Source organism: Watersipora subatra, chromosome 2 (assembly GCF_963576615.1).
Source record: "Watersipora subatra chromosome 2, tzWatSuba1.1, whole genome shotgun sequence".
NCBI classification, from domain to species: domain Eukaryota; kingdom Metazoa; phylum Bryozoa; class Gymnolaemata; order Cheilostomatida; family Watersiporidae; genus Watersipora; species Watersipora subatra.
Window position 1 is genome coordinate 29,156,898 of NC_088709.1, and position 15,330 is coordinate 29,172,227.

Consider the following 15,330-nt stretch of genomic DNA (forward strand, 5'->3'; position numbering starts at 1 on the left):
GTTTCCAATTCTTTTGTATTTTATAACTTGTGTTTTTTCATTTTGAATCAGGTAGTCCACATGTGGGTGTTTAAGGGGCTGATACTGAGGAGCCAGATAGAGTTTTGAAATCAAATATTTCAGCTACTTGGCAAAAAACAGGGCATATGCGCAGGAAGTTTGGATGAAACCGAGCAAAAATGTGGAAACACTCAGCATTTATGCAGACAGACACACACACACGCATGCGCATAGCATCTACTAATGATTATTTGGTAGATGATGTTATCTACCAAATAATAATTTGGTATATATAATAATACACAAATTATTGTACACACTCGTGTGTGTGTAGTGTGTTAGTCCATGTAAAGTGTAGGTGTTTCCACATTCTTAGCTGGTTTCATTGTTTGTATGAGCGCACGCATGCACATACAATGACAAACTGGAATTTCTTAATATAGAAGAGTCAAATTTATGCATGTTTGTCTGATTCATCAGTGCCCTGTCTTGATTGTTGCAAAACCAGCACTGCATACCAGGTTTTTGGCATCTGTTCATTTCAATTTTGTTATCTAGTCTTCTACGTAGTTAAAGACACTAAAATACTAAACTTACTTGAACAGCTTAAATCTCCCCAAATGGCTGGCTACTTTTGCCTAACTTTCGTAAAAAAGTGACCCAAACAGTACTATGTGGTGTATGGATTGTTTGCAGACCTTTGTCGAAATTTTCACGACATTTGCTCTAGTAATTCTATGTCCCTCGTCACGTCTGATATGGCAAATTGTCTACTTCTGACCCGTGGAGCGTTTGGGTGCTGACCTGGGTTGCCATTAAACAGGAGCAAGGCCCACAGTCCCATGTATGGTATGAAACAGACATCTCTAGGGGACATCTCTAGGAGGCATCTTTAGGGGAAATCAAACATTCATATAGGCCCGCATGCTACAGAGCCGCTCAGTTTGGCATGTCATGTAACTTCAGTATTTATGGCAGGCTTATCATACAAGTTTATAGGAGACCAACCATTGGATGTTGTTAATTGGATCGGCCCAGAGTTATGTCAGCACTTGTCACACCATCCTCTCAACTAGTTACTTACCCTTCTGATTGCAACTACTAGTTACTTACCCTTCTGATTGCAGCTACCAGTTACTTCCCCTTCTGATTGCAGCTGCTAGTTACTTACCCTTCTGATTGTAGCTACTAGTTACTTACCCTTCTGGTTGTAGCTACCAGTTACTTACCCTTCTATTTTCAGTTACTAGTTACTTACGCTTTTGATTGCAGCTACTGGTTACTTACCCTTCTGATTGTATCTGCTAGTTACTTACCCTTCTGATTGTAGCTGCTAGTTACTTACCCTTCTGATTGTAGCTACTAGTTACTTACCCTTCTTATTGCAGCTACTAGTTACTTACTCTTCTGATTGCAGTTACTAGTTACTTACCCTTCTGATTGTAGCTACTAGTTACTTACCCTTCTGATTGTATCTGCTAGTTACTTACCCTTCTGATTGTAGCTGCTAGTTACTTACCCTTCTAATTGCAGCTACTAGTTACTTACCCTTCTGATTGCAGCTACTAGTTACTTACTCTTCTGATTGTAGCCACTAGTTACTTACCCTTCTGATTGTAGCTAATAATTACTTACCATTCTGATTGTAACCACTAGTTACTTACCCTTCTGATTGTAGCCGCTAGTTACTTGCCCTTCTGATTGTAGCTACTAGTTACTTACCCTTCTTATTGCAGCTACTAGTTACTTAACCTTCTGATTGCAGCTACTAGTTACTTACCCTTCTGGTTGTAGCTCCTAGTTACTTACCCTTCTGATTGCAGCTACTAGTTACTTACCCTTCTGATTGTAGCTGCTAGTTACTTACCCTTCTGATTGTAGCTACTAGTTACTTACCCTTCTTATTGCAGCTACTAGTTACTTACTCTTCTGATTGCAGTTACTAGTTACTTACCCTTCTGATTGTAGCTACTAGTTACTTACCCTTCTGATTGTATCTGCTAGTTACTTACCCTTCTGATTGTAGCTGCTAGTTACTTACCCTTCTAATTGCAGCTACTAGTTACTTACCCTTCTGATTGCAGCTACTAGTTACTTACCCTTCTGATTGTAGCCACTAGTTACTTACCCTTCTGATTGTAGCTAATAATTACTTACCATTCTGATTGTAACCACTAGTTACTTACCCTTCTGATTGTAGCCGCTAGTTACTTGCCCTTCTGATTGTAGCTACTAGTTACTTACCCTTCTTATTGCAGCTACTAGTTACTTAACCTTCTGATTGCAGCTACTAGTTACTTACCCTTCTGATTCTAGCTCCTAGTTACTTACCCTTCTGATTCTAGCTGCTAGTTACTTACCCTTCTGATTGCAGCTACTAGTTACTTACCCTTCTGGTTGTAGCTACTAGTTACTTACCCTTTTGATTGCAGCTACTGCAATGTAATGACTGGCCAGTGCTGGGTGAAGAAGTATAAGAGTGCCGAACCTGCTTATGTGGAGACAGTGAAAGTTCTTGGACATGAACTGGGAGACCAGAAGTTGAACAGGGTTGCCATCACATACAGAGTACCGGTCAGTGCATGGATGAGTACTCTGATCAGTTAGCTTTAGTCTTTGCATAAGTCAGTTGAGATGCTCTCCCTCCCGGCATTGTCATTAACCCTAATTGTTCCTAGTCCCTAGTTGATAGCCTTTGTTTTTTTCCAGATATCAGAAATAATCAATATAAGGATGAATGGGACATTTTTTTAGAGAAATCCTGTGATTGGTGACAAATTTGCAAGCAGAGCAGGTCAAAAGGGCATCTGCAGTCAGCTTTGGCCAGTTGCAGATATGCCCTTCTCAGAAACTGGGATAACTCCAGACATACTCTTCAACCCCCACGGCTATCCATCTAGGATGACTATTGGTAGGTCTATTCTTTAGTTGTATACATCTTTTAAGCTTTGTCTTTATTCCGTTAATCCCACAACCAAACACGAGCTGAGCGATTGGTTGAGAGTTTTATGATAAATGCATGTGCACACAACTCACGAAAATTATTCATCAATACCGTCGCAAACCCTTGTACCGAAATCTCATCAACAAATTTAACCATTTTCCCATGGAGTCGTTTAAGTATAATAACGATACAAAAAAATACATAAAAACCTATTTGAACATGTTACCAAGTATTTGTAAATTGTCGACAATATCTTAAAACCTACCCATCTGATCGGATTATACACAAATAGACAGATTAATTTGGCCGAAAATCATTATTAAAACTTGCCAAGCCTTACTTTTATCAAAATTAAGACCGGCAAACGAAACGCCGAACGACAGAGAATAGAACCATTAAGTCGTGCGTATTTCACGAAAAAATAACATGCACATTTCACCAGTCTATAGCATTGTCGAATTGCCGAAGGTTTCTGTAATTAACGTAGAAGTACTGAAATATAATTGTTTCATTTTTGCCGATTTTAAAGTAACTGACATTTTGGACACTTTTGAGTAATTTGGTATTCTAACTGATGTTCAAAGCAGTGAAAGTAAAGGAAATGACGAGGATATTTTTTCTAACGATTCTTATGAGATTATTACAGTATTTAATTATAAGTTTGGATGACTATTGAAGTGTTATAGTCACACTAACAACATCGATGATGGGCAATATGTGACTGTTATTATTTTTTCTAAATAGTTTTGTTAAATAGATTTTCTAAAAATCTATATAAATATCACAACTTTTTGATATTGTTAGCTATGATGTTTTGAAATGTAAACGAAATTGTGCATTGGTTTTCTATTATTACTATATTAATAATATTGGTTATTCTAATAATATCAGTGCGTTTTACTTCTAATATTGGCCAATATTGCATTTCTCCTATTGCAGGGGAAAAGATATAAACATATAATCTTTTCCTTTCATTATAGCTGTTTGTTGTATATAATAAAACCCACACCCAGTACATTACAGCTACCGTTGCAGTTATCCTATTGCACTGCAGTGCCATTTGACTGCTAATATTGCATTTCTCAACCATCAGTACCCTTTCTTTTTTCCAATATCAATTTGGTCGTAGGCTGTATGACGGGGGAATTTCTAGTTCTAGGAATAAGGAGATTCAGTATGTATAATGTAGTTGTATGACTTAACTAGTGTAGTATGTATAGTTGAATGACTTAAGTAGTGTAGTATGTATAATTGAATGACTTAACTAGTGCACTATGTATAGTTGAATGACTTAACTAGTGTAGTATGTATAATTGAATGACTTAACTAGTGCACTATGTATAGTTGAATGACTTAACTAGTGTAGTATGTACAGTTGAATGACTTAACTAGTGTAGTATGTATAGTTGAATGACTTAACTAGTGCACTATGTATAGTTGAATGACTTAACTAGTGTAGTACGTATAGTTGAATGACTTAACTAGTGTAGTATGTACAGTTGAATGACTTAACTAGTGTAGTATGTATAGTTGAATGACTTAACTAGTGCACTATGTATAGTTGAATGACTTAACTAGTGTAGTATGTATAGTTGAATGACTTAACTAGTGCACTATGTATAGTTGAATGACTTAACTGGTGTAGTATGTATAGTTGAATGACTTAACTAGTGTAGTATATGTAGTTGAATGGCTTAACTAGTGTAGTATGTATAGTTGAATGACTTAACGAGTATAGTATGTATAGTTGAATGACTTAACTAGCGTAGTATGTATAGTTGAATGACTTAACTAGTGCACTATGTATAGTTGAATGACTTAACTAGTGTAGTATGTATAGTTGAATGACTTAACTAGTGTAGTATATGTAGTTGAATGGCTTAACTAGTGTAGTATGTATAGTTGAATGACTTAACTAGTGTAGTATGTATAGTTGAATGACTTAACTAGTGTAGTATGTACAGTTGAATGACTTAACTAGTGTATGATGTATAATTAAATAACTTAACTAAGACAATTTTTTTTAAATTACAAAAGATTATTAATTCAATAAGCTGAATGAGTCACCATCATTGTCAGCAAAGGGTTTCACATGATGCCTGCAGACAGCTGCTAATATATTGTAACAACTTTATATGGTAACTGTTTGTACATGAATGATTTATGCCAATGTTAATCATAGTTTGCCTTTGGTTTCCTCTTTGCTCTGCTGATGGCTACACATATCCATTGCTTACTATGCAATGCTTCATATAGGGTCATGTAGTTGAAAACTAGCCTGATTTCTTATTTTCAGTGTTTCTAGAATGAGAAGTTTTGCATATGCGCTATTGGTAATATTTAGGCAATTTGGATAAAATCAAAAATAAACTACCACGAAACTTTAACTTTTAAGCTATTGCACTAGAAATACCTGTTACATTGAGTTTCCTCTACCTGACTTATCAAACATGCATATTTGTTTGTTATTACAGCCATTTTGTTCAACTCTACTTTTGATACATGAGAGTCTGTCTTCAGTAACAGTATATATAATGATAGTGTTCCTTTAAGGCTGGCTCACACTATATCGTTGTATCTCGATGTTGATGCCACAATACTTGGGTGATCGTCAATGATAACTATGTTCACCCTATCACTAACCCAACCCGTCCGCGTTTGCATCAGTGACATAGTGTTCTCATTTTTCTTTCTAAATTTGAAACATCTTCATTTTTGCGTACACAAACCAAATACTAGGCCCGCAGTGACCATCATAAACGGAAGTAAATAAATTAAGCTATCCGCGACCGCAAATTGCCATCGCTGAAATGGTTCACATTTGAAACTCGTTGTCAATGATCGGCGTAGTATCGGGAAAGTTTGACAGCTGCAAACTTTCCCGACAGTTCCGCTTCGTTGCTTCGTCGATGCCATCGGTTTACGGTTCACATAAACGCCGAGAGGAAAACGTTGGCCAACGGCGATATAGCGTAAACCAGGCTTTAGATTCCCTTAGATTGGCTGATGTGCTGATGGGGTCAGTTGATAGGTTAAATAAAATCGTAGGTAGTACAGTGTTCTTCAATGAACTATAGCTTCTATCATCAGATTGAGTTAAGCTGGTTTAACACTCGTGATAGGTATGATGGTGGAGACAATGGCAGGTAAATCGGCCTCATGTCATGGTATGCCATTCGACGCGACACCTTTTACATTCTCAGAGGATGATTCTGCTGTTGACTTCTTTGGCAAGACCCTAGTCAAAGGTATGTCGCCGTATTCACACACGCTTATTTTACTCCAAAAAATTGTACATGGGAAGTCACCAAACAGTAAACCTTGGGTGATGACTTAATTCACCAGGGCTATTTTATATTTTTGAGTTGATCCACTCAATACTCAGTTTGTCATTCTGAGAAGGTCTAGACGGGGTTATATGCGTAAGCCATGATGTTGGAGAGTATGTTGTTGTAAAAACAGGCACAGACACTTTATTCGTGTTCTGAACTTACAAACCATAAAAACCTCATCATCTTATCTGTGCAGACTGACAATGCCCTTTTGTAGCACACAGTTTTTAAGTTGCCCCCCCCTAAAATCTCAATATACCACCTACCATCAACTGTTTTTGAGTTAACATATTGTATGTACAAATTGAAGCAGTCTTGGTTTAGTTGTCTGGAGTACATGGCCTGCAAACAGCAGGCTGGGGTTTGATTCCTAGAGACATGGACCTGAACTTAAAATTGCTCTCTCTGTCAAATAAACTCATGTAGATTTTGCTGCACTTTGACGTGCAATCACTCAACTGGACTTTGGTAAAAATTCTTTTATAGAATGTGCTTCCTGAAATGCTATGTTTAGGATAGCGCTATAGCCTTTGAATCTACCCACTTTCATAGACTCATCAGACAATTCATCAGTTATTAAAATAAACTCTTTATTTACAAAAGTTGGGCTGCTGACCCAAGTCTTGCAGAAATGCTCCAAACATAATTCAACAGCTTCTGTTTGGCTCCTGTGCCTTATTACTCTGCAACACCAACTCAAAACATAATTCAACAGTTTCTGTTTGACTCCTGTGCCTTATTACACTGCAACACCAACTCAAGACATAATGTAACAGTTTCTGTTTGACTCCTGTGCCTTATTACACTGCAACACCAACGCAAAACATAGTGTAACAGTTTCTGTTTGACTACTATGCCTTGTTACACTGCAACACCAACTCAAGACATAATTCAACAGTTTCTGTTTGACTCCTGTGCCTTATTACACTGCAACACCAACTCAAAACATAATGTAACAGTTTCTATTTGACTACTGTGCCTTACACTGCAATACAGCTACATGTATTTGTTATTACATTACCAATAGGCAGTTCAGTGCCTGTATGATCAGTAGTCGACAAGTAATATGTGAAACACATAATATCTCAAGTCTAGTCACCATGATGACCATTTGTACCGTAAAAACCATGTTTTCGATTCCGACATTTATCCACCGCGAGCAAACACCATTACTCACAACCCTTCTTGATCTCAACATATCTCATGTTACTTGCTTTGCTTTAGCGGGCTATAACTACTACGGCACGGAGCGAATGTACTCTGGTGAATCAGGAACTGAGCTTGAGGCAGATATATTTGTAGGAGTTGTCTACTATCAACGATTGCGGCACATGGTCTCCGATAAGTTTCAGGTATCTTGTTGACCAGCCATAAAATACAGTCAAACACTTAACTTGTGTTCACCTCAATATATGACGTGGATCTTGTGTAGTCTGTGTACATCTATAAATCTACAAATTAAGATTTTTTTCTCAAAACTTAACTGATAAACTTGTTGTTTCTGCAATGTAATGACCATACCTAGTTCAAATATATCTTTAAGCCTCTGCGTATCACAAGGCATGTAGTGCGGCTTGCAAAATCGCCAAGAGCCGCGCGATGCGGCTTTAGTAAGCTTTGTACAAAACATTTCTGATTAGTGAGTAAATAATTAAGTGGCCTATCATATTTGTATTTAAATGAAAGGAAACAATCATCTGGCTGTGTTGACCCTATAGAAAATATGTTTACAGTTTACTTTGCGCTCAGTTTCGGTTTGCGAAAACTTAATTTTTTGCATTTTGTTCTTTGCAATGACCGATTGTATCAGTTGCATTATAGCTACGGAGGTTTCACTAATTGTAAATCTATGGATTTTAGGTGATTGTCTATTGAACAATAGTGCTACCGAGAGTGACTATTTTATTTTTATCGGTGATAATAATGCCATAAGCTATAATAATAGTGAAAGCTCATCTGACTCACAACATGCTCACCGGTAGTAGTAAATATGGCTGAAAAAGTGTCTGAGCTTGATCTGCAACACTCGTGTAGCCTTTTTCATGGCATCAGCTGATGTAAAATCTGTACTGATTAATTTGGTATCAAAATATTTGTAACAAACCATGTGATTCAAAAGTTATGACATTTTACATGCATCATTGTCAAATACTAGGTTTTACTTAGTATTTAATTATGTCTCTGTACATGCATCATTGTCAAATACTAGGTTTTACTTAGTATTTAATTATGTCTCTGTACATGCATCATTGTCAAATACTAGGTTTTACTTAGTATTTAATTATGTCTCTGTACATGCATCATTGTCAAATACTAGGTTTTACTTAGTATTTAATTATGTCTCTGTAAAAATTAATTTGGTAGTGAAAGAATTAAATGTAAAATTTTACCCTCAAGTAAACTTACTCAGTGTCATTTCTTATGTTGATAAGTTTTGTTTATGTTGTTAAAGTTTATTTACATTGTATAAACTGTTTTATATGTATGGCTGGCTGAAAAAGGATAAAGCTATTGCAGTTTGTCTTTGATGTTGACAGTTGAAGCAAAAAAGCCTGTTACATTAGAATAAATCTCCTAAACAAAGAAATTGTTCACTCTCGATGAAGACAAAAGCTCATGTTAAGATAACTCCTGTAGGGCGTGCTCATTGCTTGCAGACCTCTAAGAATCCTTGTATCACACTTGTCTTCAGGCTAACTGTCTGTTACTATCATCGATGAGTCCCTGTACTTTACTCACTATTTGTTTTTTGATGTCAGGTACGGACAACTGGTGCTAGGGACCCTCTGACTAAGCAGCCTGTTAAAGGAAGGAATAAGGGAGGAGGTGTGAGATTTGGAGAGATGGAGAGAGATGGACTTCTGTCACACGGTTCAGCATTTCTCCTGCAAGACAGGCTACAGATCTGCTCGGATCTTACCAAGGCATGTGTCTTTATAAATATAATATATATAATTTTTTATAATGTAATCTATATAGGCTGTTTAACACTGTAGTTGTCGCCTTTCCATCAGCTGCGTTTAGTAATTTTCAAGTACATAATAGTTTTTAGCTGGTGAACCGCTGCCAGAGTTTCAATATTATTCATCAATGTAATTCATCTCCAAATTGATCCTAAGCCCGACTAGCCTGCTATTAAACAAGCGTAATGTAAAATCGTTGTATCGAGTGGTATTTCAACCTTTTTCACTTTAGTTTTTGCGAGCAGAATACAGTCAACCCTCGTTAAAATGGACTAATAGGGTTGGAGGGTGGGCCTGTTTAGTCGATTGTTCACTGTAACTAATATAAGCAAACATCTGTTGCCCTTTCAGGCCCCGATATGCAGCAAGTGTGGCAGTCTGCTCTCTCCACGACAGGAAGCTCAGGTCTCAAGGCTATCAGTTGTTGTCCATGACAACCGCAGACGATGGTACTGCTCAGTATGTGACTCGGCTGAGCACATCGTCCATGTTGACATTCCTTTCAGCTTCAAATATCTCGTAGCAGAGCTCGCCTCTGTCAATATCAAGGTCAAAATGTCAGTCAATTGAACCAGCGGTTCACTCTTGCACTCGTCCTGATCTTAATCTAGTTGACCTTTACTAGTTGACCTTTTGTATTGGAGTTGAGCTAATTTTAGGCTTGCAATTGCAACTGAAGAATGGGGTTGATATTTTTACGGGATTTTGTATTGAAAGCTGAAATATGGGAAGTTAAGGTAGGACCTTTATAGACAGTCAAGGCTCAATAGCAGATAGCATGGAGTTGTCTTTTCGTGGTTATGATAATTCTATGATAATTCTTAGAATTGTCTTGTCAGGTAATGAAAGGCTCAGTGATTCGTGGAGTTAAGCTACTGTACATCAATGACAGTTTATTCTCATTTTTTTAGGTGGCAGGCTCTCTTTTTATCTATGAGAAACCCACATATTTTCAAAATTCTATAGTTGGTCATAAAATTTTTTAGTTTGTTGTATGATTTGTTAGTTAAGCCGATCATGAAATGTTGTTATCTACATTTTTGCTAAACCAGGTATTCACAGGCATCTTGCTCATTTGGTTCATCAAATACATACCAGTAACTTGAAGTGCTTTCCAGTGCCAATGTCTCTTCATTTCCTTCCTTACCTGTTAATTCATGGCCTTAGCTGGTTGCTAACATGAGTATCACATTTTTAGTCGGGCCGTACCTACCCAGATCGGCACACAAAAATGCTGCAATTAATTATGGTTTTGCCATCATTTGATCGCAGCCTGTGCAGGCCAATTCATTTTGAAGTAATGTAGTAGTGTTCTGTTAGCTAAGCGAAAATGCTTGCCTTGAGTGGACTAACATGCAAACATATGAACATATCCTGGCCAAATGGACAGGATATGTTGTTTCCATTGATTTGGTGTTTGCTGATGAAGAAAAAGGTTTAAAAACGAACTTACACAAAATTTTAATACATTTTATCAGAAAGTATCTGTATTTTTATATCATTTGCAATTGTTTTTGATGTTTAAGTTGTTCTGACTACCAGAGCGTTTCAAGATTAAACTCGACAAAACTTGATTATGGTTAAAACAATTTTGTTAAAAAGAAAAATATGCTCTATTGTTGCTGTAGTTGATATCGGCTATTGCGTTCAAGTTACAGCGTTACACATTTCTATTCTGTCGGTTTCTTTGCCGAAGTGCAACTATAGATGTCATAATCGCACTTTCGCTTCATCTGAGCAATCCTAAAAAGGATCTCATTCAAACTACCATATCTCTGCACTGGTGCAAATTGAAGCTTGATGTTTTAGCTTTTCACTGATATCCTTTTCATTTGCATGACTTCAATCTTGTAAGTTCACCTCTAAAGGATGTATTTTAATAAAACTATTTTTGACATCAAATGATCTACAGGGCCTGCACAGTTTTTGCAACCTAGTATTTTAAATCATCTGGACAATAGACGTGCCATAAAAAGCTCAAATGATATCTGGATAACAATATCTGAATAACTGGTCTTATGGAGGCGTTGTATGTGCCAACCCAGTTATAATTAAGAAAACTAGTCTTATGCAGCCCAATTTTTATACACTGTATTTCAGTAGTTTGAAGATGACCATGCCTTAGGAGTAGTTATTCCTTTGTAGGTACAAATGCTTATAGGTTTTCATACAGAGAAAATCACGTCATGCTGAAGCCAAAGTATGTTTGTGAGCTAAATGGATGAATGCCCGATGTTGCGCAAGTAAAAAAATGTTTTTGCACAAAAAATGTAATTTTGATCAATATAAACATTTACCATTATAACTTTTAAATGGAGGTGTTTGATAGTCCTGAGTTTAATCATTTTTTTTCACGTATGGGCACACATTTTTCTGCTGGTATGGCTTCACGTATAACACTAGTTACACTGTTGAGCTTTAAGCCATGGCTTCAAACTCGTCTCCGCAGCCATTACAATTGGAATGAGTAATAAGTATGCGCCCAATATATTCCATAGTATAGCTAGTTGGAAAGTGTGGTGTATAGGATAAATGACTGGTTGCACAACTGGAGTTTGTGAATTCGAACCCAGTGTGTAGTAAATTTTTCATTCCTAAAACTCTATCGCTATAACTGGACACACGGGCAGACAGACAAACAAGCAAATAGACAAACATTGAGATTTATATGAACTAATGAACAGTTGATATAGCTTACACAGTTGTTGGTTTCTATGATTTTTTGCACTATTGATCAACAATGTGTGTGGTGCTTGGAACACTTGCGGTACTTGTAGTACATGTGACACTCACTGTCAGGTTATTTACTTCTTTTGAGTTCAGTAGCAGTCAGTTTTAGCATTTTTGTTTTCAAAAGAAAATATGTTGAATTTGATTTTTAACAAAAAGCTTATAATAACAACATGCTGTCTTGGAGGCAATATTAGCTTTCGCTGCAGTAGCAATCATCAAAAATTTCCATTTTCATTTGCTGAATGATTCCTTGCAGAACCTGTTTTTCATAAGTCAAACACACAAGGAAACGCTTTCTTCAAATAGTCAAATCTTCAGATGTCTCATTTCTATTCATTCAAAGTCATTACAAAGGACCAAAGATTCTAAGCATAGGAACAAGGTGAATATTACTTTGATGGTTCTAATTCTTAAACAGTTTAGTTTAATCTTTAAATGCCCACCTAAATTCTCACAATGTTTATGGATAGGTTGGTTAAACCTTCAACGCTTTTTCTACAAGAACTTTAGTAAGAACTATCTGTGACCGTCGGACAGTGTGATGCAAATTAGTGTATCTGCACAAAGTACAACCTGGCAACACTCTAGCACGCGTGTAAGACTTGAAACCTATCGCTTAGGTTAGACTAGCCTTTTTTAAATAAGCTTTCTTTATATGTTCTTTCTTAGGCTTCGATATTAAGCGGTGCTATATTGAATGAAGCAAATTTCATCAAGGTGAATCTCATTGCATCTTTAGGGTCCTCTTTACTTGGCCTAAACCTCCATTACATCCCTGACCTATATGACCATAATAAGAACAAATGCTATGCGCATATAATAGTCAAGCCTCTACATATTGAAGTTAGTTCGTTCCATGATTTTTGTATATTAAAACTGTACTCATCTCATGGTAAAAAAGAACGAACAACATAGCTCATGGAACCAACAGGAGGGTTTCAGAGCTTCTAACACTTTCCAGCCATTTCACAAACCTGTCTGGTACTTCTTATATCAGAGAGCATGAGCTCTGTGTAGTAGGAATATATTAAGAATTATAGTTTGGAGTCTATGTGTCTTTGTTGGTAGATTGGAGCAGTGCTTATTAGGTCAATCTCCAGTATAAAATAGCATAAGTTTTCAAATAATGGCAGCTTTTGTTAATAACACTTGTGTAAAAATGTACATTGCACGCAAGATGTTACTGTGGATACTATGGGGAGAAGCTGTATCTGTATATATAAAGAAATTGGCTAGCTGTTTTATATATATATCTACATATATATATATATATAAGTGCTTAACTAAGTCAGTAGTGTACAAAGCTACAGTGACAAGAGCAGATGAGCAGCCGGACCAGCACTATGTTGGACTTACTGATAATACCTTTAAAACACTACACAAACCACAAGTCAACATTTAGACATGCACAAAAGCGATCTAGCACCGAACTTAGTAAATATTTATGGAGCTTGAAGGAGAACAACATTGATTTTAATATAAGATGGAGAATTATTAGAAAGGCAACATAATTTAACTGTTCAACTAAGACATGTAACTTGTGCTTGTGGGAAAAGTTTTACATCATTCGAATGCCTGAGTTGGCTACATTGAACAGGCGAAATAAACTGACATCTACATGCAGACATGTGGACAAATTCTTGTTATGCAACCACAAGACAATCTGCAGTAAGACCATGGACTCTATGTAGTTAAAAGTTTCAATCTGTTAGCTACTTCATCTCTATTATATAAACACCTGTAGTTGATTGGCATATTTTATCTGATGATTGCTCCCTCCGAGAATGAAACTATTAGTAATAAGAGTGTTTTAACCATAAGTTTTAAACTGTCGTTTCTGTATAACCGGCTCTATTTTATAATATCGAGCACTCTGTATGGAAATTTTACTCAAAGTTTATATATATATATACATATATATATATATATATATATATATATATATATATATATATATATATATATATATATACATATATACATATATGTATATATATATATACACTGCTAGACACTGCTATACTGCTATACAGGAGACACTACTAGAAATTGTCATGGATTTGAGCGCTTGACCTCATCCCAAAGCTACAGAGCAGACCTGTAACCTTTGAACTGTGCTAGAGAGAAGACAATTTCTTCTTGGACTTATTTCAAACCCTTCCAGTGCTAAAGTGCTAGGGTTAACTGAGAGGTGCTACATAGTACACGCTAGTTTGAAAGATTAAAAATTGGTTTATGTATAAATTGATTTTTAGCACCAATGTATCCTTTTATAAAAAACCATAAAATTATTGAAGTTTTTTTATAGGTCAGTATCTTAATCTTGAGAGCAGGAAGAAAGTTTAATCTCTCAACTTTGACTAACTACTTATGTAAAAGTTGTAATGGCCAATAAAGGTGATGGCATTAAGTACAGCAGAGCAATGAAATAGAAATGAAGGCAGGGTACTATGGGTAGGACAAAGCTCCATTCTTTTTGTTCGATTATTATTATCATTACCATTATTCTTGCTCTCATGCAGTCAGTCATTTCGACAATGGTTCTATTATGGTTTAAGCTTTATCACTTCTATGCATATCTGCTTTCCACCTTCTTATGCCATCTGTTTGTGTCAAGTTCCCTCAACTTCATGTTACACTAAGCTATATCTTTGCATCTCAACATGGGTCTGTCCTGATTCCTCTTTCTTTTGAGGGCTGTGAATATAATAATTGTCTTGGTAATTGCTCATCTCCCATCCTGTTGTACATGTCCCAGTCATCTTAGGCCTTTTTCTACCAGAAGTATTATTTTGTTATTATTATTATCTGTGGATGACTAACCCACTACCATTGCCTACTTGAGCTGATGATAAATCAAGCACCATCACATAAAAATGCTTCCACTCTCAGGTTTGTGGAATTATCTGTCCTCACCTTGAGCTCGTGGCTTCTTTGTTCTTTTATGTTCTTAGGTTTCAAAACCAAAATGTATAAAAAGCAGTTTTTGTCATATATTTTGAAAGTGCGAAAGAGCTATCTGGTGACTTGTTTTTTTTATCTGTGTACTAGTAATATTGTAGTTGATTTTTTGTAGGAGCAAATCAGCTTTCCTAAATAACTTGAAGGTTATTGAAGACTAAAAGAACCAATTGGTTCATGAAGATAGGAAAAATTGCTTAATAACTCTCTACCACTTTTAAAAGAGTTATAAGTAAGTAGATATAACACTTTTATTGGACTAGTTTTGTTGTTGTGAACAAGGAGTTATCTTACTACATGAGACAATTATTCACCTATTTTCTAGTTTAGACATAAAGCAAAGTCACTTTATGGATACTTGATACAAAGGGAGAACGATTCGGAAGATAAATCTCAG

General features: G+C 36.2%; 2 protein-coding genes across 4 annotated transcripts in view; one reads left to right on the top strand and one right to left on the bottom strand.

The window, feature by feature from the left end:
* The window catches only part of LOC137388880 (DNA-directed RNA polymerase I subunit RPA2-like), a 48,339-nt gene extending 37,999 nt beyond the window's left edge, over positions 1 to 10,340 (top strand). Inside the window, exons 20-25 of the mRNA XM_068075358.1 lie at positions 2,433 to 2,574; positions 2,755 to 2,911; positions 6,067 to 6,192; positions 7,501 to 7,628; positions 9,036 to 9,200; positions 9,591 to 10,340. Of these exons, the coding sequence (XP_067931459.1) occupies positions 2,433 to 2,574; positions 2,755 to 2,911; positions 6,067 to 6,192; positions 7,501 to 7,628; positions 9,036 to 9,200; positions 9,591 to 9,809 (937 nt within the window). The 3' untranslated portion in view covers positions 9,810 to 10,340. The remainder of the gene's footprint in view (positions 1 to 2,432; positions 2,575 to 2,754; positions 2,912 to 6,066; positions 6,193 to 7,500; positions 7,629 to 9,035; positions 9,201 to 9,590) is intronic.
* Positions 1 to 15,330, bottom strand: part of LOC137387277 (probable phosphatase phospho2) — a 393,003-nt gene that overhangs the window by 197,380 nt on the left and 180,293 nt on the right. The gene's annotated exons all lie outside the window — the stretch shown is intronic.